The sequence below is a fragment of the Agaricus bisporus genome, assembly GCF_000300575.1.
Source record: "Agaricus bisporus var. bisporus H97 unplaced genomic scaffold AGABI2scaffold_4, whole genome shotgun sequence".
Lineage (NCBI taxonomy): Eukaryota > Fungi > Basidiomycota > Agaricomycetes > Agaricales > Agaricaceae > Agaricus > Agaricus bisporus.
This window is the reverse complement of record NW_006267367.1, coordinates 2,244,127-2,269,294: the sequence shown is the minus strand read 5'-3', so window position 1 is coordinate 2,269,294 and position 25,168 is coordinate 2,244,127. Positions and strand designations below refer to the sequence as shown.

Sequence of the window (25,168 nt, the reverse complement as noted above, 5' to 3'; positions counted from 1 at the left end):
CTGATGACAGTTCTGCCTACCGCCGGAGTCCTTTACAAGGTATCAAAAAAGCACATGGTCGGCCGAGCTCTGAGAACCGTACCTACCAGGCTTATGGAATTGTTGAGTATTTTTCACAACATACGACACTGAGAACAGTAGGTTAATCGACGTGGGTGCTATTGGTTACTAAAATAGCACTCGCGACAAGTGCTGCGAAATAGTAAGAATATCATGTTGAGAACAGCGTATTGGATTTCAAACGTACTAAAGACCATAGCTTGTTCACTTGGTAGGATTGAAAAGGAGTAGGAAGATAGGGCAGCATTCGTTCGAGTCCTCTTCCTGACTCCGCAAAGAATACATTTGGGAAAGATGCATCCTTCAGAAGCTTCTTGCGGTGACTTTCTCAGAAAGGCTTGTCGCTTTTAGGATTGAGATAGTTCATAGTAAAAATATTTCAGTCGGCAAGAAAACGGTGCAAGCGAACCGGACATACTAGTCATCCATCGATAGCAGGAATAGCAGCAGCTCTGTAGGAGTTAGAGTGTACTCGAATGGTAAGGAATGGGCACGTTAGTCTGACGAAAGGTATAAAAACCCTCAGTGTAGAGGCTCCTTCCTCCATTGCCTCATACCAAGAGTCAACTACTAAGGAAATGTTCTCCAAAGCTCTCCTCACCACCGTCGTCTGTGCCTTCGTCGGTAAGTCAGCGACACGGCTGATACGTAGACACATCTAACTCGAGAATGATGTTATAGCATCCGTTCAAGGCCAAGCCTGTACCGGGCCCATCTACACCGTAGTCACTGGCGATAGTTGCTTCACTATCGGGCAGCAATTCGGTGTCACGGCGTTAGTACTCATAAGCCTCCACTGCAGCCGTTGAACACGAAACTAAATCAATGTCTTAGTGCCGCGATCATTGCCGCGAACCCAGGCGTCAACGCTGGGTGCACCAACTTGATTCCCGGTCAGGTCAGCATCTTTAGCCACTTTTTTTGACATTTGTTGCTCAAACCGTAAACATCATCAGGGGCTTTGCATTCCCCTCTGAGGTGGTAATTCCTCCTCCTAAGTGTTACGAGACTTGAAGTGCGCCTGTTCTTGAAGTTATGATCAGAAGCTCGTTTGTGTTTTGTAGTAAAATCAGAATGAAAACAGATTTTTGTGTGACGACGAACCCTAATCATGAACAATATCGTTTCAGTTCAAAAGTTACCAGCAAGCGGACAGTTTACGAACCTCGGCAAATGAGCGAACACGTTAGACCCGGGCAGTCAACGTCAGTATGCGTTGCTGGCTGAGCGAACTGAAGGTCAGGTCGCAGGTAAAGGAAGTCAACCAGACGTTCAGGAAACCACATAACTCCGTCGACACCTGCAGGAACCACCAGCCAGTCGCTGGACTGCCAGCAATCAGCATTAAGACACAGAGAGAGAGGGTCGAGTGCTGTAGGCCAGAGAATCATAGGCGGAGAGTTTGGATTCGAAACGCAGTCGCTTAGTCCGCAAAGCGCGGGGCACGACAGAGCTGACGCGTCCCGAGGAGCTCATTTCAGAACGATAATACATACTTATAACATGATGCCTTTGACGTTAAATGCGGGGTATCATTTCAAACATTGAACTAGTCCGAAAAGGTTACTCTAAACAGCGCATAGATTATAGTTGACAAGAATGATGAAAGATAATATACACACAGAATAACATGTCTTTCGTAGCGCTTATTGTAGGGATATGAAGAGTTCAATGGCCATCATTCGCAACTAGCTCCTGGATCAAGTCATGAAGACCCAAGTCTTGTTCAATCTGGATATGACGCGGGATGGTTCAAGAAAAACGTATAGAAAAAGTCAAATGTGTGCTTACTTGTCGTTTCAAATTCGCATCGTCGCTCCCAACAGAAGAATTAAAAACGGCATCAATTTCCTCCAAAGATAAATTAGCGGTTTCCGGGACTTGATGCGTTGCCCAAAAATATGCAAGTAGACAAGGGACAGCGAAAACTATAAAGGTGATGGAAGGTGACATTTCCACAAGAACAGGAGTGATAAGACCAATAAGAACTAGTTTGTGAACGTGAGCGGAGTATTGAAGGAAAAACTTAGATGCATACAATTATTGAACCAATTAGATGCCGTCGACAGAGCGATGCCCTTGCCTCGCATGGATATCGGGAAAACTTCACTTGGGAGAACCCAACCGATGGGACCGAAGGAAACGCCATACGCGAAGGTAAATGTATACATTCCGCTGTTGACTCGCGTCAGATGTTAAGGCATTGAACTGAGTTGAAGGCATCCTCACCCAACAGCGGCCCATACAGCTGCCGGATGTGATGACCATTCATCTTCGAAGATGTAAATCTTTCTCGAGGAGAGTCATGTCAAAATCCATGAAACGTTGGAGTGAGAGGATGGTGCACTAACTAGGACAGCAATTGTGATGTGCGAGGATGCCATAATTATACTACCACCCCGCAATAGTGGTTTTCTACCTATTTGCGTCTCAGTCAGTACCGGGCACCATTCCAAGAGATAAACACTTTACCAAGTTTATCGATATAGATTATAGTGATGAATACTGCAAGGAACTGAACTATGCCTATTCCACCTGACACAGCCAGCGAGTTGGTGTCACTCGACAAACCGATGCTGTGAACTAGGATAGGGCCATAATACAATAGAGCGTTGATCCCGCTCCACTCTGTGGGTTGTTTTTAGATAATCAAAACACGGTTAGACCGAAGAACTTACGTTGAAAGAACATAATCATAATGCCCACCATAGTTCGATCTCGATATCGAGGTTTGAATAACTGCCCCCAGCTTCTGAGTTCACCTATACAAACTGTTGTGCTGCACTCGTTCCCAGATGTTCGAGATATGAGTGTCTTCTCGGCTCGCATTTCCAAAAGCTCGATCTAAATCATTGAAGATTTATGTGATTGACGACGAAACTATAAGTGGACAATTACCTGAATAAGAGGGTCAGATTTTGCTTCTTCGAGCGTTCGTAAGCGAAGTTTTGCCAGACTCGCTAGGGCGTCGTCGTTACGTCCTTGTAGTATCAAGAGACGGGGTGATGGGGGGAGAAAAAAACATCCAACGGCAAGGACGATGCCAGGAATTATTTGGATCCCAAGGGGAATGCGCCACGATAGCGAGTTTGGAACTGGAATCATATAACTACGGAAAGGGACTCGCTGCTTACGTCGTTCAAGAGGTTCCCAATGCTTTAAGTCGAGGTGTTGTCATAGGTCACGCAGCACGATAGAAAACTGTTCCAGCGTAAGAAGTGAACCCCTTACTTCAGGAGGACTGATTTCGGCCATGTATAGAGGTGATAGCATTGTCCACACGCCCATGTGTGACCATTTGAGTGGAAGGACGGTAGGGCACACACACCTTAGAGCACCAACGCCAACTCCACCGATGGCCCGACCAATATATAGGTGTGGTAATGATGTTGCCCCGCACTGGAAAGCGGAACCGATACAAAATACAACTCGATCGAAAGTAAGCCCACGTGTTGTGAGGAGCATAAAAAAGTAAAACAGAATTCTTACTGCAGGCGAAGAGGATCGACATTCTTCGAGAGTAACGGTCAGCGAAGACGCCGGCACATAAAACCCCAAATAAACAACCGAGTTCGAGTACAGCCGCTATGCGAAGGAAGTTATCTACATAATTAACCACAAGCGATGAAAACAAATACATACTCATGGTTCCCATTACTATTGGCGTCAGTGGGAACGACGTCCTAAAATCTTTCATGACCAACACATTTGCAATCTCATTCCAAAAAATCAGGTCTATGGTCGAGAGGCATTTTAAAGCAGACATACTACTCCTTGGTCGTAACCGAATTCCAAACCGCCGATGGAGGCGAACAAAGCGCAAAGGAGCGCGTAATAGTTGTGTTTCAAACCCCTCAGTCCTCCCGGTCCATAGGCATAGGTGTAAGACCCGTCCGGGTGGGTAGTGAATGACCCTTTGTTGGTCAGGCTGGTTATGTGACTGTCGCCAGAGAGAAACCGAGAAGACAAAAACGGTTGATCAGCCCTAACATCATTGCTTCCTGGGTCGTCGTCTATCTGTGGAATGGTTCGATATCTACTCTAAACGAGAGTGATGTTAACAACGAACGTTTCAAAGAAGAAATACGCACCATTCCAATTGTAGACTTTCAAATACCCTTTCCTCCTCTCTGACCTTTCAAAAACTGGTGAAAACGGGTATTCAGTGCCTTTTGAAATGACGAAACAGCAAGGCGGAACCAGAACCGAGTTGACCTTACTTAATCAATATCTTCACACGTGTTTATTAGTCATCAATTAATCAATTGTTTCGTCACCGACTGCATACAGATCATCGTTGCCTGACTTCAAAGTCGTCCCCGAGTCAGCCATGGAATTTTCTCGATCTGCTTGATGAATGCCATGTCCCGTACACTTCCTTTGACAAACATAGTGCGTTCGGCATCACTTCATTAATCATCAGCGACATGTGGCGTCGACTTCTGTTCTCTTCTGTTGTGAATAGTTCTAGTCATCATTTTATTACACGAAGCGTTGTACTAGCACATTCCGGCAAGGTGGGCGAGGGTGGGCGCACATATACTAAAATAACCCCTTTATCAGCTCAATGGGCGAGCCGGCTTCTTTACCAACGATAAGGACAGAAAATTAGCTGCACGGTCTGACCTCGTATCCAGTTACCTACATAGATGGCAAATGGGTTTCCACCAGCGGGCATATCAATCGACCGAACGACCTCATACAACTTTCACCAAAAGCGTTGACCGGGCTGGGGAACTAGGCTTCTCGCCAAATGTTATGGTATGCGGAGGGACGGAGCTTAAATCCAGGCAGTAGACCATCTCTGTAGCGTCGCCTATCATGTCTTTCATTCTTATGTCTTATTTGTTCTTATCTTCTATACCAAACAAATGACTTCGTATATAAAGAGACTCGATGTATTTGGTTGAGGTAGATTATCTTGAATTGATAGTTTATACCTGTCGACTTCTCCGCCGGATTATCTCTCGTGTAGCGTGACCTCTAACGCTCCCGCTACAATCTCCTTCGGTGTCGTCCGGATAATCAAAACAATGCCAAAGTTGTGTCCCGAAGGGTCAGTGCGAAAGAGAGCGAAGCCGAAGATGTTCAAATGTCAGCAGTCTCCGATAAAATTAAGGGCATACATACTAAGAAGATATGAGCAAGCCAGAAGGACCCAGCTCATGACAAAAACAATGCGTTGATATCGCATTGATAGAGGTCATTCTGTCAAGGCTCCAGCCCGAAATAACTTGGCGCTGTGGCACGAGACCATCATCACTTCCATATTGATTGACAGAAAAGGTCGGTGTTAAAGCGAGAAGAATGTTACGGAAACTGATAGATATCTCTGTTTTTTTTTTCGTGCCCTGGAATGCTTCTATTCAGCAAACCACCACAGTTCAGATGATGCGGAAGTGATCACTGTGGCCTCACCTCCATCATCCAAACCCGCGTACCCAATCAAGTCAGATTACTGAGTATACTGGAGGTTGGTCATTGACATTATCACGATCCAGTCTGATCGGGTCGATTTTACTGACCCATTCGCAACCAGTTTCCTTCTCCTCATTTTCACACATGGACCTTTCTAGTGCGGCGTTACACCTGTACGATTATCTAGACGAATACACTTTCGATATCTGATTCTGGTTCAGGTTAGCCGGTAAGTACTTCCAAATCGCAGCGTTCGTTATGTTAGCCTATGATCACCGTAAGTTGGCGCCGTCGAGAGCACAGAACATACATCTGATTTTTCTGCATCCAGTGATTACACTTGGGCAAGAGGTTTACAAGCTATGGCTCTGACTTTTACAAGAGCTCATTACATGCGTTAGGTGGAGACGATTTGGATGCGTCCCATATCCATTGCATCTATGCTTTTCCTCTTCAACCGCTATGCGACGTTGATGCAGTTTATTATAATTGTGGTTGGCAAGTTGCTTAGCAGTTTAGCCGTTGCTTCCACTCACGTACCGATAGCATTCAATGACCCTGGTTGGAAAGGCGAGGTTTGTGAAACTCGCCTCTTTCAGAACTCAGTACTCATCACTGACATTCTTCCAGGCGTATGTTCCTCCACACAAACGGTTCAACGATTGCCAGCTAAAACCGTCATTGTAGGTGCACCAAATTTGTTCGATTCGAGGGTACATGTACGGTGGCGCTTGTTGCTAGTAAGTAAGGCTCGGCTGTTCCAGTATGGTGCTAAGCCTATTTATCTCCCAGTCGGACAACGTAAGTTTATTGTTCCTGGCCATATACAAATTTCCTTGATAAAGAGATACTCTTGCAGTTATTATGATTCTACGAGTCGTAGCAGTTTATCAAGGCAGCCGAAAAGTTTTCGCTTTTCTATTATTCCTCTGGACAGGTCAAATTATTATATCGGCCGTAGGCTTGAGAACAGGCTTCGGTAAGATTCTCTACAATTTCATTTTCAAGTTCCACCGGATCTTAGAAATGATACATTAGCTGTACCGCTTCCACCCGAGCTTGTTGGTACGTACCAGCTTTCGTTAGATATGCCTTCCCACCAATTTGGTGTCCCTAGGTTGTATCCTGACGGGTAGTGGCACCCTGTTTCGTAAGTCGATTTGCGATCCTGATATAGGTGACTCACCTGGTTTCCATAGCATCAGTATGGATAGCGCCCCTTGTTACCGATTCATTCATTTTTCTCTTCACGATCTGCCGTACCGGGCATAACATTGGGCACCTGTTCACTTCGTACGTCGTGCTTGTTATCATGTAGAGGCTTCATTTTGCGAACAAAGTGCTCACGGTTCATTTAGTTTCGCTAGTGGAGGGATCACTGATAGGGCGGTCACAATGCTTCTTCGTGATGGAGTTGTCTATTACTTCCTGATCTTGATAGCAAATCTCACGAATGCCCTACTCTACTTCGTATGTATATCCTCTCATCGTAACTTTGCTCGGACTCATTGACGTGATAGCTCGCTGAACCTGATATCAAGCCAATCGGAGCGTCGTTCAGTCAACTGTTAACGTCCACCGTGTTATCTCGCCTCGTGTTGAATTTGCGCTCATTGTCCAGTCGTAATCAAGGCCACTCAACAGGAGGAACCATGCTCCAATTCGACAACCAGCGTTATGAGCCCAATCAATCTGATACCACTCCTTCAAAGCAACTCGAAATACTATGGACTAGAACTTTGAACGAATTTACTGAAGATGGTAGTTTCTGTACTCTGGAAGTTGAAAACATTGCGCTTGAAGTTCTCTCAAAGCCAGAGGGAGTGACGCACCATGCAAATAATGACGATGAACATCCTTTCCACGAGGTTTGAATATTCTTCCACTATTCTTGCCGCTTCAACAGGTGAGCGTACCACCCAGGACCTTTGTGTCTGACTTGTTTGCTGACTGCAAAAGTTGCGGAGGAAAGAATTGGAATTGGGTTTCCGATCTCTATTGAGCACACGCCTCTGCTTGTGTGGTGTGTGCAGTTGTAGCTGTCGCAAGACTGCGTTTTCATCCATATTTTCTCGTGCTGCATCCGATGTAGTACATCGTATCTCTATACCAGTGCTGTGTAGATGTCGGTTGTCTCGGCGTCTTCAAGTCGGCGCTAGCCTGATGGGGAACAACTCGAATCTCGGGATGCCGCACCTGGACCTATGCAGAAACTTCGTCAGCTTGTCAATAGCGCCCAACCAGCGCCAAAGAAGGATGCATTTGATGGACTACCGACCCTTAAGCAGTTGTGCCAAGGGGCTTCGGAGCTGGGCCGGCCATCTTGTACTGCGGGGCAATCAGATCCTTCGAGGATGAGATAATTGTTGAACTTGAAGCATTGGGGGAAGAGTTGGCCTATGTATGTCACAGTATTCACGTTCGTACAATAATATGGTTGGAAATGTAGTATCGGGACTCGGGAGTGATTTTAAATTCTAAGCTGCCAGCATGCTAAGTTTGGCTAAGTCCCTTCTGTTTGCAACCGGTTGCGGTCGCCCCCAAATATGGCTGGAAGACCGGACCAGACCGGCTTTCAAACAATAGCAACCACATTACCCCTACCAGAGCTGGAGCCATCCAGATTGACATTCAGTGTTTTGTTCAGAGTATACAATAGCCTCCTGTTATCGTATACGTTCGGAATTCCTACTTGGCTGGCAATGTCTGGGCGGTGACCACGACGAGCAGAAAAAATTATGCATGCTGCCTGTCATGACTATACCTTTTTCGGCGCGGTCTCTTTGATCATACCCTGATCATACCACACCCTTATGCCGTCAATACATGGAATCCGAACTTTCAAGCCCTTTAATGGTGCTAGTGTAACCCATTCTAACTTTACTGAGGATAGCATCATTACTTCTCAATCTGTAAAGACCGACTACGGAACTTTTGACTAATATTTGACGTTATTCGGGCTCGGGACCCGATTTTCATTTACGAGTCCGTTGGAAACCTTTCCATGACATTCTCAATGTCATGCCATATTTTGTCGCTTAGAATAATAATCGCAGCTTCCCTGATGAGTGCCGTGAATCCAATCTATTTATACCACGTTAAAAATGGCGCCTGTCTAAAACTTTGGTATAAAATCAGGCAGAACATTTTATCGTGCGTTCTCATACCCTCTCGTCTCCTTCTAATTCTCCCAGACTCCCACTCAACGAGGTTAGGGTATTGGTCTGAGTTCAGATAGTATGCAATTGAAGCTGAAATTCGCCTGCCTCTTACTTTCGGTTACCGCCACTTTTGCGGAAGTGATTGGGCCGAGGGGTACTATCACTCTCGCCAATAGTGACATTGCCCCAGATGGCTTTACACGCTCGTCTGTCCCGCCTCTTTCCTCTTGATTGCTCACTCACTTATTAATTTATAGTGCTTCACTGATCAATGGCATTCATCCGGGGCCCGTCATCACGGCAAACATGGTGAGAATTCCTCGATATATAAAACATTCGGGCATTGACATACGAAATCCGCTCAGGGCGACGATATCAAAATAAACGTTGTCAATGACCTTACAGATGAACATCAAATTCTTGGTGCAAGTATTGTACGTGTTAATTTGCGCTCCAACGTTTAATGAAATAACTGACGTTCAAGCTAGCATTGGCACGGCTTATTCCAGAGGAATACCAACTTCATGGACGGTGTTGTTGACGTTACCCAGTGTCCAATAGCACCTAACAACTCTTTTGAGTATTCCTTTTCAACTAAGGGCCAGAGTGGTACCTACTGGTATCACTCGCATTTTGGCACGTTTATAACTCATTGACGGCTCAAAAAAACACTCAATGTAATTTTAGATGTACAATATTGCGACGGTGTTCGAGGGGCCTTAATTATATATGATCCTAACGACCCGCTGAAGAGCATGTACGATGGTGAGTGTATATTGAATCGTCACATTGAGTTTAGCAATACTAACAGTTCTATAACAGTGGACGATGGTATGCCAGCTTAACCTCTTCATCGACTTCCATTAACAATACAATCAGAGTCAACAATCATCTCCCTTTCTGACTGGTGATTCGGGATTCTTGAATTAAGATCATCCGAACTAACATGTCCCTCAGGTACCACACTCTTGCATCCGATATCCGTGGCGTTGAGATGGAGGATGCAACATTGATCAACGGTCTCGGACGATACGTTGGTGGGCCCAAGGTCGATCTGGCTGTCATAAACGTCGCGCAGTTCAAACGTTACCGTTTCCGCATTATATCCATGGCCTGCAGCCCGGACTACATATTCTCCATCGATCAACATGACCTCACGATTATTGAGACGGAGGGCACGGAGACCGCTCCCGTAACTGTAAATAGCATACAGATCTTGGCCGGTAAGATGAACTGGTTGTTTGAAATGTTGGAGCTCATTTCACGTTATAACAGGCCAACGTTATTCCGCTGTATTGAAAGCCAATCAAACGGTTGATAACTACTGGATTCGTGCACTTCCCAACCTGGGTACCAATGGCCTCAGCAAGACGTTCGATGGGGGTGTCAACTCGGCTATCCTGAGGTACAAAGGCGCTCGTTTTGCAGAGCCGAGGACGCAGCAACAAAAGCAGACAATTCCACTCATTGAGGCCAACTTGCACCCGGTCAACCCGATACCAGTCCCTGGAGAGCATACTCCTGATGGCGCCGATCAAACATTCACCTTCACTCTCCAGTTAAATACCACAGAACCCGATCACGTCAAATGGAGCTTTAACAACACACCTTTTGTGGCACCTTCTGTCCCCGTGTTGCTTCAAATTCTGAGCGGAGCAACAGACCCAGCTGAGCTCGTCCCAGAAGGAACCATATACCGCGTAGAGAGAAACAAAACCATTCAGCTGAACATCCCTACTGGACTCGTCGGAGGTCCCCATCCATTCCACTTACACGGTGTAAGTCAATACTGCCATACACTAACCGAGAAATCGAGAGGCTGATATTCTTTGTATAGCATGAGTTCTGGGTTGTTAAGAGCGCCGATAGCAGCGAATACAACTTCAACGACCCGGTCATCAGAGATACTGTCAGTGCTGGTGTCAACGAAGGCGACTACGTCTCTATTCGTTTCAGGACTGACAATCCTGGTCCATGGATTCTCCACTGGTGAGTTCGCATTACGTCTAAACGCTCTCAGAACCTGTTTAACCGAAAACCCATGTTAGTCATATTGATTTCCACCTTAGAGAGTGAGTTACGGTCGGCTGATACTGATTGCATTCGATGTCCAAAACGAACTGATCATCTTTAGTGGTCTTGCCATCGTATTTGCGGAAGCTCCTGAAGAGACTGAATCTTTCAATTCACCCCGTCCTGGTCAGTCGTCTTGATCTGAGTCTTTTATATTCTCTCGCTCACTCAGTGTTGTAGATGCTTGGGATCAGCTTTGCCCTATTTGGGATAGTGAGCCCGATTCAGTGAAGAACGCCGGTCACAATAACTAGTATCTCTCCCCCTAATATATTTTATCTTATTCAATATGAAAATAATACAAGCTTTGTTGAGGCATCTACGTTTTCACATGCGTAAAGCGGGTGTTTTGTAGCGACTTATACAGATCCCTTCGAAATGTATGATTTCATCTGCCGGTGATTTTGCACACTGATGTCAACAAGGTTTCGGTCTTTCGAGAAATTCTGAACCTCCCTTAAAGGTCGAGATATGATCGTGTGAGTATATTTTCTGTTAGCCCTGCTCGGTTAGGCCTTCGCTCCCCACCATTTTGTGAAAATCCGAAAAAGAGAAGCGAAACGTGAAAAAGTATGGAATGGATTGCAACTACATTACAAGTAAATGAATGCGTACATAGTGCTGGAGCAAAGTGGGGTTAAAAGCAGACAAGTCGATGATTAGTTCCGACTCCATTCGCCACTTCTATCCCCGACCGCCCCCGAAATCCTCTGAATTTTAGACACGACGTCTCTCACTTGATCCCTCTCTTTCACAACATCTTCCACTTCACCTTCCAACTTTCTTCTCAGTTTCTTTTCGTGATCTTTGTATCGAAAATCACACAGCTTCAGCTCTGCCTCTAACGCTTTGACTTGCATTTCCAGAGCAGCCTTATCCTGTCTCAAACGATCGTTCTCATCCCACGTTTCTTGAAGAAGTCTTTGCGATTCGTTAACGACACGTTCCAGATGGGTGACTTGACGATTTGAAAGATCTATTTGACGTTGTAGAGCTGGTGAAGGAAGCGGCTTATTGAAAGACGATTCAATTCGACTCGGGACTGAATTTGATCGGTGTCTAGTCATTTTGTGACTATCGGATGAAAGCAGGGGCTCGAGAAGCACATCAAGCATACGCTCGTTAAGTTTCATGCGAAGCTCAGGAGTGAGATGAGGCCAAACATCCTCAAAGTACTTAAGCGTTGGTTCCTCAGAAGCGCCAACTACGGGTTGGTGATGCGTAGGTATGGTAGATTCAGACGTAAAACCGACTTTCGGTTGAGATAACACTTAGTAGCACTGTGAGCGAAGTAGAAACTGGTAGACAATTGCACGTACTTGTCGAAGCGAGCGAGGTATCATCGTTGGCGGCGGAATTGACCTCGCGTTCTTCACGTAGCGACGTCGATTCGTCAAAATACCCAGACATAGGTTGGCCAATGTTAGCAGAACCATCAGGAGCTTGAGCCACGGAGGGGGGGTTTCCCGTGACCTTCGATTTCGACATACTAGGGCCATCGTCATCATAAGGTAGCAGACCACTGTAGATTCGTTTCCACCGTTGCAAGAACCACTGCAACATGATGTCTCCACGAGATACTTTCATATCTTTTCTACCTTCGGTATGCCCACCGAACATTATAGAACCGAACATAGAACCAACGTCTTGGATTGCAAGTCCATTTTCCTCCGAAACCATAACGACCTGACTGAAGAACGAGAGAAGATAGATTAGAAGCGAAAAGTTTGGAGTTGGTAGGAGATGAATCAATATCTGTGCCGTATGGATACACCTCATTTCTTCAGGGGATATACTACTTCCAGCGCGATTCATAGTCATAGGACCTTGAGGAGAAAATGCATCGAAACTAACTCTCGATACCTCTTTACCGATGTCACACAAGTTCCATATGGCATCCAAAAGATAGGGTGAGAGGATTGGTTCTGGAAGGTATTGGAGGAAGGTGCGGAGTAGGGCGCAGATGTTTTCTGTCGTCTCCAAATGGAGGGAAGTTTGCGCCCCGAAGGCCGTTATCGAAGAGTGATGGCTGATGCTTCGGGACCTTCGACGGGCGATGTGAATGTGGCTCGGTAGTTCTAAATGGTCATAGACCTCAACTAAATGTTCCACTCGCCCAAAGTTAGGGGTTTTCCGGAACAGTTGAGGTTGGTAAAGGCCTGATGAACGTCTTGAATACACGTAATTCTGTTATAGATATGTCCTCACCTGTTCGGTATAGTTCGTCAACACATTTCACAACAATGGTTGGTATAAAGTGTTCGGCGCCCGCAATTATCAGAGGTAACGAGGCATAAACAAAGACTTCCGCTAACGGCTTCCCGATGACGCCTATTGGTCGAAATTTATCAAGGGAATTGGACGAAACGCAAAGCCTCAACGTACCATCGATATTTGGGACGCCATGACTCTGGGACAGTCGTCCCACACATTCCCTATCCCGTCGATGTAGTTCCGCTATCTGTGCGGGATCCAGGTAGTCCTCCAGTACGACACCTTGAGATTCTAAGATCAAACGCAATGCATCCATGAGCACCTCATAATCAATCCTCCAATCACCTGAATGCGCAGAATTGTCGCCAGAGAGCAGAGCATGTATCCCAGCGTTTCTCGATTCAAAAGGAAATTCATGGATAACATTCAACCCAAATCGCTGGCCACGATAGTTATCCGCCCATTCGGTAAAGTCTATTATAGGGGGACTTCCAGTTCCAGAAAAGCGACTTGTCCGGGGGCTATAGATGGAAGAAGAAGCAGTGCAGTTAAGTACAGGTGGCATAGATACAATGCGTGCTTTCTTTGGCATAGGCTTGCGAAAGTGCTCCTTAAGCTGCTTCGTCGGTGCTGGCGCCATTGAATATAGGAGTTCGGCGTGATACGGAAGGTACGAGGGAAAAGAAGAAGCACTGGTTTGTTCGATTCCTGACTAACATTGGAGCGTTAGCCTCCCGAGACACTTCGTGGAGCTGATCGGCTCTATTAACCTGGCCGAAGAATGTCGCGTTGGTGAACCATGTAAGCTTGCAATCATATCGCCATCAGACGTCTGGTACATTTGTGCGATAAATACCCTGAAATCTCCAGTACTCTGTCATGAGTGACTCACATTGAACAGGTATGGCTCCACGATACTGCAAAAAGTAGAGCTGGCATCCGGTAATGAGTCTCGGCGTCTGGTTTGTCCTTTATTCCTCACTCGCGTGAAAGCTCGCATGTAAGGAGCACATGTCGTCTCTCATTCAACGCTCTTGAATGATAATAACGTCATGTAAAGGCGTGATCATTATGTTGACGCCGCATAATTTTGAGGCCTTGAGGCCCGATTTCTTTGAAGTGATTGAGGTTGGTTGTCCATTGATTGGTGTTGATGATTGCTGTGGTAAATGTTTTTTAGGTGGCGATTAAAGATTCCGGTTCAGACACACTGGTTTTCACATAAACAGGTTCTCGAACGTCATCGATGCATTCAAATGCTTGCTGAACTCGTTCTATGGGAAATCTATACGGTGGGTTCCTCCTATCCTGAACCTGCTCGGATGTCTCGATTTTATCGGCACCGTCGGCACCGCCAGTGAGCAGCGGCAGTTGCCGGCGCCGAACGTGCAGCTGAGGCGGAAGGACGAACATTCTACGCTTTCACTTTCAACTCACCGACGTTTCGTGCTCATACAATGACTCTCACTGTTCATGAATACTTATCTACCAGTCCGCTCTCCCTTTATCTTGTCACTTATATCACAATCTATTTCTAGTCTGAAGCATGACTACTCAAGACAACCCCAGTGCCACGGTCTACAGATCACCGGTAGAAAACGTGGGTGGGCGGCTTGTTGCTCTGTAGTCACGGCCGCTAATGTAATAAATCTGGTCTCACACTCTCGATTGATTGCCAGGTTGTAAAGCGAGAAGGGAAAGAGGGCTGTCTGGATCAACTTCGCACGTGGGACTAAACCGAGCCTAACCGATGTCGACCAAAGGTCCTCCGTTCTTTCGCCACGCTGGTTCTTTGACTACGGAATACCGCTTCTTGGTTTCGCTGACATACAGGTTAATCTCATCATCTGACCGAGCACTGATGGGCTACTTATATCGAGTGAGAAGATGCTGCCTGGTTTCCTCTCCTTCCTCGTGCCAAGAAACATCTGGCGCTTCTGATATTCCCCAAGCCTGCGCCTCATGTTCGGTGCAACAAATCACAATGGCAAAATTGAGTCAAAATTAACAACGGATTTCTCGCAGTCATCAAACGTCTCACACCAACATCCTTGTTTGTTTACACCTCCACGGTCTAGTTATTGGGCTTTTCCAAGTGGTTTGTTCAAGCATAATGTGTAAATGCCTGCTCAGGGTTCGATATGAAAGGGCCGACCTCGCATGTATCCGCATGGCTGGCTTTCTTTGAGGATACTTTTGACCACCACGTAGAAACCTCACCATTAAATCCTCGGAAGATATCCTTGCTTCAAAGGGTATAAATGTTCTCGCTCCGTGCACGACTTCCAGTCAACAGCTCCTCCCAAACCATCAATGCTCGCTTCACTAGCAACTTTGTTGGCGCTCACATCTCTTGGAATTTGTGCGGTCCATTCTTCAATCAAGGAAGTACCTGATCTAAATTGGGACTTTGTCATCGTTGGAGGTTCGTAATACAGCACCCGATTTTTCAAATGCTCTCCTGACAGCTTTATAGGCGGCACCGCCGGTTGCGTCCTTGCAAATCGGCTAACGGAAACTTCGCGTTTCAATGTACTCCTTATCGAAGCTGGGCCGACGTATGTGATACTCCTTGGTTCTATGTGCGGCTGTCTTCATTAAATTTTCCTTGCCAGGAACGAAGGCGTCATGGACTCCATTGTCCCCGCCCTGCAAGCAGGAACTGTTCGATCTCGGGTCGATTGGAACTTTACGGTCACTCCGCAGCAAGGTCTCAATGGACGGTCCTTTCCTTATCAACGTGGGCATGTGCTGGGAGGCTCTAGCTCAGTCAGTGCGTACGGCATTGATCGCCGAGATGAGGTGCTAGCAATTGATGTCCTTCCAAGACGGCTTGTTCTATACCAGGGGATCATCGTCCGATTTCGACCGTTTTGCGAGAGTTACTGAGGATCCTGGTTGGAGCTGGGATCAGTTGCAAACTTACATAAAAAAGGTAGATTCGGTCTTTCCCAATGATCTATCTAATTTAAAAGCACTTTAGAGCGAGAAGTTCGAACATCCCGCTGATGATCATGATACCTCAAAGCAATTTGATCCTAATATTCATGGTTTTTCAGGGAACGTGGCGGTTTCTCTTCCCGGATTTATTCATCCTCCAGTTGATTCTGCCACGCTGCAAGCGGCCCGGCAGCTGGAACAAGAATTTCAATTTAACTTGGATATGAACTCTGGTTCGCCGCTTGGAATAGGTAGAGCCTCCTGATACCTATCGCATCTTTTTCGCTGATCCCTGCGACAAGGTTGGCTGCAGTCGACAATTGGACACGATGGAACTCGTAGCAGCTCTGCAACGTCTTATTTGAACGCTCAAACTCGGTCTCGTGAGAACTTACATATCGTGACGAACACTCTAGTCACTCGCGTACTGGAAACGGCAGATGCTGCATCGCAAGGTCTAGATATCCGTACTGTCGAGATACGTTCTCCCGACTCGCCAGACAGTATCCAAGTATCAGCTTCGAAGGAAGTGATACTATCTTCGGGAGCAATCAATACTCCTCACATTCTTTTGCACTCCGGGATTGGCGATCAAGGCGACTTAGAAACTCTAGGCATCCCTGTCTTGCTGCATAATCCAGATGTTGGAAGAAACCTCTCAGATCATCCATTTTTCGTAACTACCTACAACGTAGTTCCGGGTTCTATTGATCTAGGTCCCTGGGCAAAGTGGGTTTCCATTTTTCAGCCCTTGATTTGTTCTCTAAATGTCGTAATGCAGCCTTGGCTTCAATTCTACATTACAAGCGGAGGCGTTGGATCTATGGGAGAAAAACAGGACGGGACCGTTCGTTGCCCTACTTTCCAGCGACCATGTTGCCTGGACTCGCCTTCCAGACGATTCTCCCCTTTTCAAAGAGTTTCCAGATTCATCCTCGGGTCCAAATTCGCCACATATCGAATTAGTCTTGGGCGTGAGGCTTGTTTTGTTCCTCCTTCATAACTGTATCTCACATGTTTGATAGGCCGCCGGTACTGTTTACGCTGTTGGCGTGAATCTTGTCAGCCCCGTTTCTCGTCTGTTTCTTTTCCCATTGAACTCCGGGTTTTAGTAGAGCTGATCTTATCATCCAGGTGGCTCATTGAAAATCCGATCCAACAATCCTTTTGACGACCCATTAATCGATTTAGGCATATTCAATTCGGATTTCGATCTTTTTACGGCTCGAGAGGCTGTCAAAACCTCACTGCGTTTCTCTCAAGCACCGTTTTGGAAGGACATCTTGATGGATATTAATCCTCCATTCTCTAGCTCGATGACTGATAATGAAATAGAGGCTGTGCTTAAGAATGTCACTAGCTCGGCGTTGCATTCTGTTTCAACCGCTGCTATGTCACCAAGGAACGCCGACTGGGGAGTCGTTGATCCCGATCTACTCGTGAAAGGTGTTGCTGGCCTGCGTATCGTTGACGCATCTGTTATGGTGAGGTATTTTGTCGGATTGTGCTACTGGAGCTCACAAAACCCTCAGCCATTTGTTCCTGCAGCGCACACACAAGCTCCAGTGTATATTATAGCTGAACGCGCTGCGGATATGATCAAGGCAAAATGGATTTGAGCACAAATACCGAAGAGAGGTGGAAATCATCGGTTTTCCTTACTCCATTTTATTGTCATGTGCTTATCGAGAAGATAGGAATTCGTGTTTTAAATTGAAAACTGCTTTATTCACACTTGAATGTACTCGAAAAAAGACATCCTTTGCACTCAGACAGAGATTCCGATCCAGCGACATTGATCCCATCACTGATGAGATGGACATTTTCTGTCAATGTGTCATGCCAACCGCGTTCAAGATCCCCTATATTCGTCACGTGTATACAGAAATTCTCAAGAACGAAATTGCAAACGCGTTGACCGCAACAACCAGTGGTACACCTCTCACTGATTTGGCGATATATCGAACTCTCCACATTCCTTTCCAAAGAATCAAACATATTGACTGTTTCACACACTCAGCATTCAACTTCAACTACAAGCTCTGACATCCAAGGCTAGTCGAGGATGCGGCGCCAATATTCGGTGCTCGTCTGGACTTTTGGTCGGGCTTCCGTTGTAAGTAATAATTGACACAGATATTATTTGCATTAATATGAGGGCAGATATGGAAAATTTGGCCGGCGGTGCTCTTCCACACGATATTTGCTGCTGGTGTGTTGCTCGTTTTCCCGGGGCCTTTTGAATCTAATCGTGCTCAATGTGATTGTCTCAAAGTGGTTACAACATTGACCATACAGGGTATTGTTGACTTAAGGATGCCTAACGTCATGCTCACCGTTCTTGGTATGTTGATTGACGATCATGTTCATTATTCATTCATCACTGAGCATATGATAGGTGTTGTCATTGGTTTCGTTATCTCTTATCGCGCTAGTAGCGGATACGATAGATATTGGCTTGGACGGACCTATTGGTCTGAAGTAGTGCGCAACGCTCGAACTATGGGAAGACTAATTTGGTTCCATGTCCCACCGCGCTTAACTCCCCGAAGGCCGGAAGAAGAGGCTGCGCATGTTGTACGCCCTGCAGAGGAAATGGTGAGAGTAATGAGTGAGAAGACGATGGCCTTGGATCTTATTGAAGGGTATGTTCATGCATGTTTTACGTTCGTGGCTTAACCTCAATATCATATTCTAAGATTTGCAGTGGCATTGAAACATCATGTTCGTGACGAGCTGGGAATCTATTATCACGATCTCTACCATCTCGTCAAACCCCTCCATGATGTAAGTTTCTCGCTTCGTTATTCAGCTTTCTGCTAAAAAAAGGTACCATTAGCACCAGCATACTACATTCGATTTCCGGACCCCTTCGGCGTTGACACCGTCCCGGGCAAAAGATAAACATTTGGAGGTGCCAACGCCACAACCCATGGCCCCTTCGAAGGAAGTCCCATCACCCTCTTTAACTCCTGATAGCAATGTCCATCCTATTATTCCTGCTATTAACTCTTATGGCACATTTGACCCGTCACAACTTCGCACACCTCTGCCTTCGAACTCGTCGTCTTCATCGTTGAGTGAGCCCCTCCTAACGATGGTCCAGCCCCGAAAAAAACGGGTGATTTCTAAGTATTCATTTGATCTGGTGCCTTTCACCAGCGTCGTCACTGGTTTTTTTCGGTCAGGTCAAGATGTTACCCCCGTGAGGACATTTTCTGTGTTGTTCCTCATCGAGATACGAGGCTTAAATGCTCATATAGGACATAGAGCAGAACGGGACCTCCTCATCTCGTTGGCGGCCATTACAATTATGGCGAGGTCCATCGCACACTGGTATCACTGGTGTTGCAACGACAGGAGATGTTCTTCCTTTGGAAATTCTACGTCACATTAGCAACTGGTTAAGCGCTTTAGAGGATCGTGGTACAGTACCTGGCAAGTGATCTCTCTCAAGTATAATCCTGGCTAGTTTTAATACTTCTTCAGGAACAAGCTTGGGGCAGATGATCAGTAATCTTGCTGTCTTCGAAGATACCCTCACTAGCAAGTTCCTTTCATTTGGCTGTCAGATTGAAGCCTGACCGAGGAAACAGGTTTGGAGCGCATCCTTACCACACCGTTACCTTTGTAAGCCCCTGTTCTCTGTGTTAAGTTCCCGGCCGCTCACATGCCGCTAGCGTATACTCTGTTCATATCCGGTGAGTGCAGCAATGATTCTTAACCCGGAAAATATGTATTTATACAATACGGACCATGGGTTTACGAAAAAATAGGCAGTGAGAAGTTTCCGAAATCTATGATTTCGCGCGTCTCACCTGATTAAACAGCACCGTGTGGATCTATTTGTTCCTTCTCCCTTTCCAGATAGTGGAACAATTTTGCTGGTATACCATTCCAGGTGTGTCGTTGGCCGCCTTCATATACTTAGGTTTTGTTTCCGCCGGCGAGGAGATTGAACAACCTTTCGGATATGACGAGGTATGTCAGAGAGTCATCAATACGCGAAGTCAGATGAAAGATATCTTTCCTTTTAGGACGACCTTGACTTAGACCTTTTTTGCCTTGAGATCCATAACGATATGAAGCACCTGAAGAAAACTCCCTGTGTCAACTCGTATTTGGAGTCTGATGCCTCCCGCCCCCAGTCTGAGGCTACAATTGAAGTAGCTTGAGCTCGGGGTCACTTACATATTCCTTCCTAAACCCATTACAATTCGAGGTTTTATTCCCAAAATTTATTTAAATCCTGCACCTACATACATTTTTTGACTGGCACAAGCCTTGCCACAAAGCAGAGTTCACCCCTTCATTTATTTTATTTAAACGATAAGAGCCTTGCAATGGATTAAAGGATCTACGGATATCATGTCGTTGCAGAATGGTTACAGGGGTAAACAGAGGATGGCGGACCAAACTTCAGCTTCAACTTTCGAAAGCGGCATTTCCGACAAGTGCCTTCGTCACGGTGGCAATACTAGATCGTATCATGTTCGCCGAGATCATCCCAATCCCAATACTCAATATAGCTACAGTAGAAGTCTCAGAAGGGACTCTAGTCCCTATTCACACGGCGGGCAAAGGGGTGTCAAGTTTGGGCAGTCAAATGGGTTGTCAAATGGGCTGTCAAGTGACCGTCCCTCGCTCGTAAATTGAAATCAGTGGTCACCACGTGTGTAACTAAGCGTCACTAAACTCAAACCATGATGCCTCCTGTTAGATCAGACTCCTAGTTTTGCTGCGTTCATCCCGTCTTGACATCTACTGGAACCATGGAACCTCAGGCCAGTGCACACAACGACCCGAACAGCAATCCTGGCGAGTTTCAAGTTGATCCTCAGCTTATGGAATTTCTCGATAGGAAGTTCCAGGAGTCCCTTCAACACGAGCTAGGGGCTTTCCAACAAGTAGCTCGGGAGAGGTTTGCTGACGCTGAAGCTGGCTGGATGAAGACAATTCAACAGAACAAGGAACGGGAGGCCCTGCTCGAGGACCAGGTAGACGACTTAAGGAGGCAGTTGGAAGCTAGCAGAAAGGCCACCCTTCCCTTGCCGGTTACTGGCCCAGAAAAGTACGCTGTTGGACTTTTAATCAGCTCGTGTTAGCTCACTCATCTGCGCACATAGTCCAGCCACAAATCCTGATTCCTACCAGCACCCCAGGCTTGAACCATCAGCGCAGACTTCAATGTCGGTCTACGCCCAAGACCAGAGCTCGTCGCAGCCCCTGACAACCCCTGTTGTCGTTGATTCAGTGCATCAATCCAGTGGTAACACGCCAGCACCCGAGCCTGAAGCTGCTACACGAAAACTCGCTGAACACCAATTGTCATCTAAGGACATCCCTCCCGGAGCTACAAAGCTCAAGGTGCGTATAATGCTTCTCGAGAAGTTTACTATACAATTCAACTTGGCGTCCTTTGCAGGATTCACTAGAACTTCACATCCGCATGCTTTGGGGGCACCTGAGTGCTACCACGAAACCTCCTGAGGTTAATCGCTCCCAGCTCGCTGAATTCAACGCACGCTTTGCGGAAAACTTGAACGACTCGGAACTGGCTCAGATCTGCAAGGATAGTCAGCCTCTCATTTCGCCTAGCTTGGTTCAAGTTCAAGCGTCTATTCCCCTCACAGTCGCTACTTCGCAAAGCAGGATTCTCTCTGGTGCCCGTCGGCTCGAGGAATTTCTCCTCGAATACATTCAGGCCACCACATCGAAATTCGGACTTACTCAATGGTGCCCTGACCTGTCCCAGTCTGCGGGGTCTGTGTACAATAGTGCCTGCCGCATTATCGCATTGGAGACCTTTCGGCAGGCCGTTGCTGGCCAGCAATACAGGCTCGGTTCGGCCGAGAAATTCTTGAAGAATATGCCTCTTCTCATTGGCATTTACAATGGTTTCGTTCATTATCGTATGCGTAAAATCTTTGATCGCGAGATGCTGTACCCAGGCCGAACCAAGCAGCTTGCAGCCAATAATCCTGCCTATCAAAATCGTTATCGGGTGAGCTAGTCAAGTTAGTATTGCTTTCGACTTAAACTTATACTATAATAGCTCTGCCAAAGTCGCATCGAGTTTGCCAGGGCTAATGGCTACAAGCGATACTTGAAATACCTTGATCCAAAGGCTACCTCTGACGATGAGGCTGATCCTCAAGGCTCCCGAGTTAACGGACGACCAGTTCACTTTATCAAAGTTCGCAGGGAGCGGTCTGTTGCTTTCAACACGTGGATCCGGCTTCTTGACAGGGAGCGTGAGCTGGCTGCCATGTATGAGGGGAAGACTTTCCGTCAAGACCGTATTCGTACCATGCCCGATAATCCTGACGAATCAGCCTTTCCTCTCCTTCCCCTCAACATGCCTCTCGATTACTACGATCCTACATTTTTTAACTTTCTTCAACCAAACCTTCGCAAGAGGATCACTGGGGCTTATCCTACTGTTGGATTGCTCCCAGAAGTGTCCCACTCCTTTGGCCGTGGGCCTAATGGCAAACCTCACAAGGATGAGAGGTTGGGGGAGAAAGCATTCAACAAGAAGTATCGCGAGAACGTTTTGCTCCGATACAGGCTTGATGACTTAGATGACATCGACGCTTTTGATTCTGATGCCGATGACGATGATGATGACGAGGAGGATGAGGAGGAGGACGAGGTTGGAGATAGGCATGAAGAAATGGAAGAGGATTCGTAAATGGTTAGATTTCAAGCATAGAATTGGAGAGTTTGCTTCGACCAATTATATTTTATTTCGTTTGAATGAAGCACGGCTCACTCACGTGACTGCGTCAAGCATGGCTTTGCTTGCGCAAATAGTAACCCTCTCAGGCCTTACCAGAGCCCTCCACCGTGCAGTCCTGGCATGTCCGGCTCAGCGGCGTTCTGTACTTGGCCTCCCTTTTTGCCCTCTCTGAACCCTCTCTGCTCCCCTGCTGATCTTTGCCCGTCGTCATTTCCTTTCGGCCGTGCAGTCCTGGTGTGCCCGGCTCCATTGGTTGCGAGGGAAGGCGTGCAAGGATCAATACCCATGCTTTCCCAGCCTGGCCCTCCCCACTGCTCCCACTTTCTCATTGGTCCCTCAAGGCACAGGCTCGGGACCTCACCTACAAGTCCAAATGGTATGTCTCTATCTCCCACATGTTCCACTGCTCACCATCCGCAGCTTCGGGCCCCTCATCTGCTGCGCCCGGTGGCTCGAACCCCGCCCTCGAGATTGCCGACATTCAATCGGAGCCTTAGGCTGCAACGCTTGCTTCCCTGGAGCGCGACCAACACTGCATTTACTATGCTCGACTTGTGAGCAAGAAGTCCAGTGCGCGCGAAGGGGATCGGGTTTGCCACCTTCTGGGGCTCACTGGGTGTTGAGGCTTTACGTCCATTCACCTACCCGTGCCTGCTTGTTGCTCCCTCCTCGTGCCTCTCCTTCCTTGTTCTTCCACACCCTATCCAGTCTCCCTCACTCTTTCAATGCCAATTGCAATTTATTTCCAAAACGTTTTTAGCTACTGGTTCCGATGTAAACTGTCTACGAGTACTACAGTCTCTTTTTGTATACCAAAGGTACCCGGTGGGCGAATATAAAATGCAACCTGACTTTTCACCTGCTCTACACCAACAATGACCATCCGCTCCATGGTGTCTAATGAAGGAACGTGTGAATAGACTACCAAGCACTTTAGCTCTGGTAGCTCTTGGTAAGGATTAAGCAGAGCGTCCTCAGGAGAAAGATTTGTGTGGCATGAGACAGCCACGTATGTGCTAGCTTCCTCTAAAAGTGAATGGTTCCAAATAAAATGTATAAATCCATAGCAAATGTCACCTGAGTCGTCCTTGAATGATATAGAGCTGTTTCCAGGGTGCAGTGCGTAGATAGATAGCCCTCTTGTTTGGTGAGTGACTGTCTTCACAGGGCGTCCCCAGGGGGAAAGAATCTGAGAATTAGGAGGGTGGGGGAGCTTTCTATAGTCACGATAATCAGGTTCCTTGGATTGAACACGTTGAAGGAACAAATCGTAGACTGCAGTCGGAAGGTGGCTTTCAAGTTCGGCAGCAGGGGAAGGACTTGCTTTGGCCTCCACATCACCATTTAATGCGGCAATTACTTCGCAGAGCATTTTTGAATCAGGACGATTCGAGTGTCGAAGCAGGCTGCACAATCGGCCCCTTCTGCAAACTTGCCGTAGCATCGTGAGGTCAAGTTCCCCTGCTCACATATATTAGCAAACGTTTCAGAAAAATGCCAGCACAACTCACACATATGCTTGTTCGTTTTGATATTTTGAAGGAGTCCATTGTGACGCTCGTATGGGAATTCACTCAACTTTATAAGTGGTCCCCAAAAAGTGAGAAGATCAGGAATGTGCATGGCATAATGATGATTTGGACGTGATGAAAGATGTGGGAATAGCTGGTGAGATGACTGTCGATAACGAAGGTAAGCATTAGAGAAAGTATCTGCCATGGCAGAAGACATGGAGTGAGAAACAACTACGTGTGTACACGCAACCAAATCACAAAAATTCTGCAGAAGTTCTTTGGTTCGCAAACTTTCCGAGGCGTGCCAGATCTCAGGAATAACAAGAGGGAAAAAGATGGTGAAAAGTGTCAGCCAATTATCGGCTTTCAGCTTTCCATGAGATTTTTCCCCAAGGTTCGTCGGTGGCCTATCAATCCAACTAGGGATCACAGCCAGAGCAATGCAACGTCGAACAGAAGAGAGTGCTTCAGCATCAAATAAGGACGCTGGAGGGCTGCTATCATCATCTTCCAACACGTCAAGTTCATCGGAGATGAATTGGTACTCGCTGTCTTCTGATCCTCTATCAGAACCTGGGCCAGAAATGAAGATGCCACTGCTAGTTCGAAGTCGCTGAGGAAGTTGGGGAGTATCATTGAAATGTTGACTATCCATCCGAAGAGCAGCTAGCTCGTCGTTAACCATCTCTACATCAGTATCCGTATCGCCTCCACTGCCAGACTCAGACCCAGACTCTATATTGTCTTGGCCCTGTGCTAATTGTTTGGCTTGCTGGCGAGGACGATCGGGTATGCCAATGCCCCACTTGAGGCGTGTATGATGCTGAAGGATCCCTTCCAGCCAGTTGTGCATTACGCCAAGGGTAGTGTGCTGAACGGGATCGCGGTAAAAAAGATCATGCAAAGGAGTCCAGCGTATGCCGTTTTTATCTATGAGAGATTGCCGAGCCTTTTGCGTCAAAGCCTGCCGCCACTCCTGGGCTGCTGCTCGCACACGGGGGCCAATGCGTGGCTCCCAAGATGCAGTGTCTAGGCTCTCAATATCA

At 46.7% G+C, this 25,168-nt stretch overlaps 11 protein-coding genes across 11 annotated transcripts; 8 read left to right on the top strand and 3 right to left on the bottom strand.

Annotated features, from left to right (window-relative positions):
* Positions 1-310: 310 nt before the first annotated feature.
* Positions 311-1,292, top strand: AGABI2DRAFT_135729 (hypothetical protein). Its single transcript, XM_006460514.1, has 6 exons — positions 311-412; positions 479-684; positions 742-835; positions 895-955; positions 1,014-1,165; positions 1,226-1,292. The coding sequence occupies exons 2-5, from the start codon at positions 639-641 to the stop codon at positions 1,035-1,037; spliced, it is 225 nt and encodes a 74-aa protein (XP_006460577.1). The 5' UTR covers positions 311-412; positions 479-638; the 3' UTR covers positions 1,038-1,165; positions 1,226-1,292.
* Positions 1,293-1,565: 273 nt separating this feature from the next.
* AGABI2DRAFT_220643 (hypothetical protein) lies at positions 1,566-4,247 on the bottom strand. The gene is made up of 15 exons (XM_006460513.1): positions 4,152-4,247; positions 3,829-4,101; positions 3,703-3,775; positions 3,550-3,645; positions 3,389-3,488; positions 3,243-3,334; positions 2,959-3,155; positions 2,739-2,904; positions 2,533-2,688; positions 2,412-2,479; positions 2,290-2,348; positions 2,099-2,235; positions 1,852-2,048; positions 1,683-1,791; positions 1,566-1,628 (listed from the first exon to the last, which is right to left on the bottom strand). The coding sequence occupies exons 1-14, from the start codon at positions 4,152-4,154 to the stop codon at positions 1,729-1,731; spliced, it is 1,680 nt and encodes a 559-aa protein (XP_006460576.1). The 5' UTR covers positions 4,155-4,247; the 3' UTR covers positions 1,566-1,628; positions 1,683-1,728.
* A 1,651-nt stretch (positions 4,248-5,898) lies between these two features.
* AGABI2DRAFT_203661 (hypothetical protein) lies at positions 5,899-6,614 on the top strand (the record flags this gene model as incomplete). The annotated part of the gene is made up of 6 exons (XM_006460512.1): positions 5,899-5,976; positions 6,025-6,055; positions 6,166-6,218; positions 6,271-6,279; positions 6,338-6,457; positions 6,517-6,614. Exons 1-6 carry the CDS (start codon positions 5,919-5,921, stop codon positions 6,612-6,614), a joined length of 369 nt encoding a protein of 122 aa, XP_006460575.1. The 5' UTR covers positions 5,899-5,918.
* Positions 6,615-7,111: 497 nt separating this feature from the next.
* On the top strand, positions 7,112-7,384 carry AGABI2DRAFT_192232 (hypothetical protein). Its single transcript, XM_006460511.1, has one exon. It carries the CDS (start codon positions 7,131-7,133, stop codon positions 7,350-7,352), a length of 222 nt encoding a protein of 73 aa, XP_006460574.1. The 5' UTR covers positions 7,112-7,130; the 3' UTR covers positions 7,353-7,384.
* Positions 7,385-8,653: 1,269 nt separating this feature from the next.
* On the top strand, positions 8,654-10,982 carry lcc3 (laccase-3). The gene is made up of 13 exons (XM_006460560.1): positions 8,654-8,845; positions 8,897-8,948; positions 9,005-9,073; positions 9,128-9,275; positions 9,327-9,404; positions 9,462-9,470; positions 9,519-9,546; positions 9,597-9,862; positions 9,915-10,417; positions 10,477-10,628; positions 10,688-10,711; positions 10,774-10,838; positions 10,893-10,982. The coding sequence occupies exons 1-13, from the start codon at positions 8,718-8,720 to the stop codon at positions 10,964-10,966; spliced, it is 1,596 nt and encodes a 531-aa protein (XP_006460623.1). The 5' UTR covers positions 8,654-8,717; the 3' UTR covers positions 10,967-10,982.
* Positions 10,983-11,371: 389 nt separating this feature from the next.
* Positions 11,372-14,339, bottom strand: AGABI2DRAFT_142771 (hypothetical protein; the record flags this gene model as incomplete). Its single annotated transcript, XM_006460510.1, has 9 exons — positions 11,372-11,916; positions 12,032-12,398; positions 12,567-12,871; positions 12,921-13,043; positions 13,098-13,217; positions 13,272-13,447; positions 13,644-13,732; positions 13,819-13,919; positions 14,138-14,339. 9 exons carry the CDS (start codon positions 14,337-14,339, stop codon positions 11,372-11,374), a joined length of 2,028 nt encoding a protein of 675 aa, XP_006460573.1.
* Positions 14,340-14,957: 618 nt separating this feature from the next.
* AGABI2DRAFT_203659 (hypothetical protein) lies at positions 14,958-17,589 on the top strand. The gene is made up of 10 exons (XM_006460509.1): positions 14,958-15,351; positions 15,403-15,484; positions 15,542-15,699; positions 15,755-15,861; positions 15,910-16,117; positions 16,367-16,595; positions 16,648-16,840; positions 16,892-16,943; positions 17,001-17,350; positions 17,399-17,589. The coding sequence occupies exons 1-10, from the start codon at positions 15,240-15,242 to the stop codon at positions 17,483-17,485; spliced, it is 1,578 nt and encodes a 525-aa protein (XP_006460572.1). The 5' UTR covers positions 14,958-15,239; the 3' UTR covers positions 17,486-17,589.
* A 593-nt stretch (positions 17,590-18,182) lies between these two features.
* AGABI2DRAFT_117514 (hypothetical protein) lies at positions 18,183-20,041 on the top strand (the record flags this gene model as incomplete). The annotated part of the gene is made up of 10 exons (XM_006460508.1): positions 18,183-18,210; positions 18,265-18,511; positions 18,566-18,653; positions 18,706-19,071; positions 19,130-19,292; positions 19,356-19,433; positions 19,463-19,496; positions 19,547-19,567; positions 19,697-19,847; positions 19,904-20,041. The coding sequence occupies 10 exons, from the start codon at positions 18,183-18,185 to the stop codon at positions 20,039-20,041; spliced, it is 1,314 nt and encodes a 437-aa protein (XP_006460571.1).
* Positions 20,042-20,615: 574 nt separating this feature from the next.
* On the top strand, positions 20,616-22,560 carry AGABI2DRAFT_203657 (hypothetical protein; the record flags this gene model as incomplete). The annotated part of the gene is made up of 4 exons (XM_006460507.1): positions 20,616-20,937; positions 20,993-21,233; positions 21,292-21,870; positions 21,922-22,560. Exons 1-4 carry the CDS (start codon positions 20,639-20,641, stop codon positions 22,558-22,560), a joined length of 1,758 nt encoding a protein of 585 aa, XP_006460570.1. The 5' UTR covers positions 20,616-20,638.
* Positions 22,561-22,728: 168 nt separating this feature from the next.
* Positions 22,729-23,105, top strand: AGABI2DRAFT_117512 (hypothetical protein; the record flags this gene model as incomplete). The annotated part of the gene is made up of 2 exons (XM_006460506.1): positions 22,729-22,984; positions 23,029-23,105. The coding sequence occupies 2 exons, from the start codon at positions 22,729-22,731 to the stop codon at positions 23,103-23,105; spliced, it is 333 nt and encodes a 110-aa protein (XP_006460569.1).
* Positions 23,106-23,964: 859 nt separating this feature from the next.
* On the bottom strand, positions 23,965-24,777 carry AGABI2DRAFT_68232 (hypothetical protein; the record flags this gene model as incomplete). The annotated part of the gene is made up of 1 exon (XM_006460505.1): positions 23,965-24,777. The coding sequence occupies one exon, from the start codon at positions 24,775-24,777 to the stop codon at positions 23,965-23,967; it is 813 nt and encodes a 270-aa protein (XP_006460568.1).
* Between the last annotated feature and the right edge of the window lie 391 nt (positions 24,778-25,168).